The sequence below is a fragment of the Pterocles gutturalis genome, unplaced genomic scaffold (assembly GCF_000699245.1).
Source record: "Pterocles gutturalis isolate BGI_N339 unplaced genomic scaffold, ASM69924v1 scaffold32282, whole genome shotgun sequence".
Lineage (NCBI taxonomy): Eukaryota > Metazoa > Chordata > Aves > Pterocliformes > Pteroclidae > Pterocles > Pterocles gutturalis.
In genome coordinates, this window is record NW_010111220.1 from 1 (window position 1) to 3717 (window position 3717).

At 40.7% G+C, this 3717-nt stretch overlaps 2 protein-coding genes across 2 annotated transcripts; one reads left to right on the top strand and one right to left on the bottom strand.

The window, feature by feature from the left end:
• Positions 1-147: 147 nt before the first annotated feature.
• Positions 148-1087, top strand: LOC104461932 (butyrophilin subfamily 1 member A1-like; the record flags this gene model as incomplete). Its single annotated transcript, XM_010073682.1, has 2 exons — positions 148-174; positions 561-1087. Coding segments are annotated over 2 exons (554 nt in total), but the record flags the coding sequence as incomplete, so codon positions are not given.
• A 1830-nt stretch (positions 1088-2917) lies between these two features.
• On the bottom strand, positions 2918-3373 carry LOC104461933 (erythroid membrane-associated protein-like). The gene has a single exon (XM_010073683.1). It carries the CDS (start codon positions 3371-3373, stop codon positions 2918-2920), a length of 456 nt encoding a protein of 151 aa, XP_010071985.1.
• Between the last annotated feature and the right edge of the window lie 344 nt (positions 3374-3717).

Below are 3717 nucleotides of genomic sequence, written 5' to 3' on the forward strand. Positions count from 1 at the left end.
TTTTCTTTCTTAAATTCCTTTTTTTCTTTTTAAATTCCTTTTTTCTTAAATTTATTTTTTTAAGTTTCTTTTTTCTTTTAAAATTTTTTTCTTTTTTAATTTTTTTAAACATTTTTAATTTTTTTTTTTTCTCTTATTTCCTTTCAGAATTCAGAAGGGCTCGTGGCAATGCAGGTAAAACAATATATTGACTTATGTTTGGACTCAACGGCTTCAAATCTCTTGACTACTTCAGAAGCCATGCTGAGCACGGAGTGCTTTGTGAGCAGCAAATGCCTTTCGCTCCAGCGAAACGGAGGTGCTGAGCACGGAGTGCCTTGTGAGCGGCAAATGCCTTTCGCTCCAGCGAAACGGAGATATTTCCCTTGGCACTGAAATATTTGAAATTTCTGGTGTAGTTTGGACGGCTGAATGCATCCTTCTTCGTTCCAGGCTTAGAAATCTTTCTAGACTGGCTGTAGGGAGATTTTCAGAACGAAATGCCGTACAGCACAGCTTCCTTCTCGCGTTATTTGTTTTCGAGGAGTGTTTGTAACGCCCCAAATACTTATTTGTTGTAGACGACATCATGGTCGATGAGGACACGGCCCATCCAAACTTGTCTATTGCTGCGGACAGGAAGAGTTTTACGTATAAATCCCAGGTGCAGAAAGTGACTCAAAACGAAGGGAGTTTCGACTCGTCTGTCTGCGTGCTGGGCTCGGAAGGTTTCTCCTCTGGGAAACATTATTGGGAGGTGGATGTCGAAAAAAGCAACGACTGGGATCTGGGAGTAGCCAGAAAATCCGCTCCGAGGAAAGGAATAATGTATCTGTCCCCTAAAGAGGGATTCTGGGCTCTGGGCTTCAGTTTTAAAGTTTACTGGGCAAGAACCGAGCCATTGACGCGGTTAGCAGTGCAGAAAAATCCCAGGAAAGTCGGGATTTACCTTAATTGTGAAGAGAAAATTTTGATTTTTTTCAATGCTACGGACATGTCCGTGCTGTTCACTTTTAAAGACTGCACATTCTCCGAAAAATTGTATCCCTTCTTTAAAAACTCACACAAGGAATCAACCCTAAGAATTTGTTCGGTTAAAGAAGAATAATTTTATTTTTTTTTCTTAATACGGCGATTTTGTTGCGAAATTCAAGATGATGCCATTTTCTTAGACAAATTTAATGCTTAATTGCAATTTATGCGCTACACATTCTTGATCACATTCAGGGTTATGTGTAGTTCAATACCTTAAATTAAAATATTTTCCTTTCCCCCACTCTTTTCTGTACATATTTTGTCCAATACTCATGGACACGAGCTGTCCCATGCCGTGATTTGATAAATGTTGTGTTTATCTCAAGAAGTAGAGTCTTTTTTATTTTTGGGAAAAGAATTTCAGTCCTTACAATGCATTTCAGTGATGATCTTTTTCACCCCGTAGAGGTAACCTCTCTCCATGACTCTTCTGGGCGGAATTCTCAAAATTTTAGAGGGGAAAAAAAAAAAAAAATTATTGGGTGGAGAACACACCATCTGTGCTTGAAGAAGAGTCCGAAAGGCAACGTAAATTGACTTAACGCTTTGTGGCAGAGTCTTCTATGCTCTATTTATGCCCCACCAGAGCTGTCTGCTCCACAAGATCTTCTGAATCCTAACCTTTTGCTGGGTAAAATGCAATTTTCCTGCCTAAATACAGACATACACGATTCTTTAGGGCATCCAACACATCTACATGGGGTTGGTGGCACAGCACACTGGGACGTGCGTCTTTCTGAAGCGGCAGCTGGAGAACCCCTGAGGCAGAAATCATAGAATCATAGAATCAAGAAGGTTGGAAAAGACCTCAAGGATCAAGTCCAACCATCAACCCAACACCACCCAACCCATGTCCCCAAGCCCCACATCGACACGTTTCTTGACCCCCTCCAGGGATGGTGACTCCACCATGTCCCTGGGCAGCCTGTTCCAACATCTGATCGCTCTTTCCATGAAAATTTTTTTTTCTAATATCCAGCCTCAACCTTCCCTAAATGACGGTAGACGCTGACAGATCCATGTTTCCAGGCTGTCAGGGTTATTTTCTGGGAACCGTCCGTATTTCTCTGGAATTTAAGCTTTTGTCCAGAGCGTCATGGAGATGGAAGATATTTTATTCCTTTATTTTTGCATTGGTGATCTCAGGGTTACAGCCACATTTCTGCAGGGGGTGTAGATATCGGTGGAGCCTGCTTGAATGCCCATCTTGCTTTTCAACGAGCGCCACCGGTAAATTTCGAGTCAATTTTTATTGCGTTAATATTCCACCTCCACCGTCTCTTGACACAAACATCTCACGATAGGGAAGACAAGTGCCACCATGCTGAATGTCCCCCCGCCCCCACTTCCTCCAGCTTTATACGCCCATTGTGATGTCATGCGGTGCGGAATATCCCATTGGTCAGTTGGGGTCAGCTGTCCCAGTTGTGTCCCCTCCCAGCTTCTCGTGCACCCCCAGCCTACTTGCTGGTGGCGTGGGGTGAGGAGCAGAAAAGACCTTGACTCTGTGAGCACTGCTCAGCAACAGCTCATAATTCGATCGGTATATATCATTTTTTTGTATAAAACTTGAAATTTACATTAATATTCTTCCCGGGAAACTCTTCCAATGGATTAATGAGTCAAAAATGGATACACAACAAATCCAACAAATATTGAAATAAATCTGTTTTTCTTTAGTCCAGGTAAAATGAAATAAAATTGCAATATTTGACAAATCTGAGTTTTTACAAAATTAATTCTTAGTACAAGATGAATCCCTAAGAAGCATTTCAGAGACTGTTTCTTTCTTGACCACAGTTTTAAAAAAAAAAATTACTTTTTTTTTCCTTCCTCTCCGCTTTCACATCCTCTGCGTTTCACTACATCACTAATTTATTTAATAATTTCCTGCGGAACGATGTCACAGAGAGGGTAAGGTGTTTTTAGCGCTTACAGGGCGCACTCCCAACCATTTCCCATCGGAGCCTGGGCTGAAGAACGGGTACAGATTCCCCGAAATCTCAAAAGAGAAACACTCCAGAAGGCATTTTTCTTCAACATCAAAAAACGAAATCTCATCACGTTCCTGATCCAGGAGAACACCTACCACGCCGCAGGGCTTGCAATATCTTACGTCCTTCCCACCGGTCGAGCTGTATTCTCCCTGAGAAAACTGCAGGCTGAGGAAATTCCCTTTTGGGAAAGTATTCGTCGTGTTGCTGCTCCTTAGAGTATTTCTGATTTCTTCACACACCACGCCCAGCTCCCACTCTGGTTTATCCCCCACCTCCACTTCCCAGTAATGTTTTTTTCCCGAAAATCCTTCGGTAGCTAGCGCCATGGCTTTGGGTGGGTTCTCCTTCTGGGTGGAGGACATGACTCTGGTTTTTTCCGTAATGGTGAGGCTGGGATGTTTGAAGTTCTCATCCAGAGTGATATTAACTTGAGAAATGATGAAAAAAAAAAAAAACCCAAAACACAAAAAAATACAAAGAAAGAAGAAAAAATATAAAGCACCAAATTATTTCTCATTTTGGGTAAATAATAAAGTAATCTGAAAGGAAGTGAATAAAGGAGAGAAATTATAAAATAATAAAAGTAATAATGATAATAATGATAACAATAATGATAATAATGAAAATAATAATGAAAATAATCTGAAAGGAAGTGAATAAAGGAGATGAAATTATAAAATAATAACAGTAATAATGATAAAGATAA

Excerpts from the sequence above, each read along its gene's own strand:
- LOC104461933 (XM_010073683.1), bottom strand. The coding sequence starts at position 3,373 with ATGTCCTCCACCCAGAAGGAGAACCCACCCAAAGCCATGGCGCTAGCT.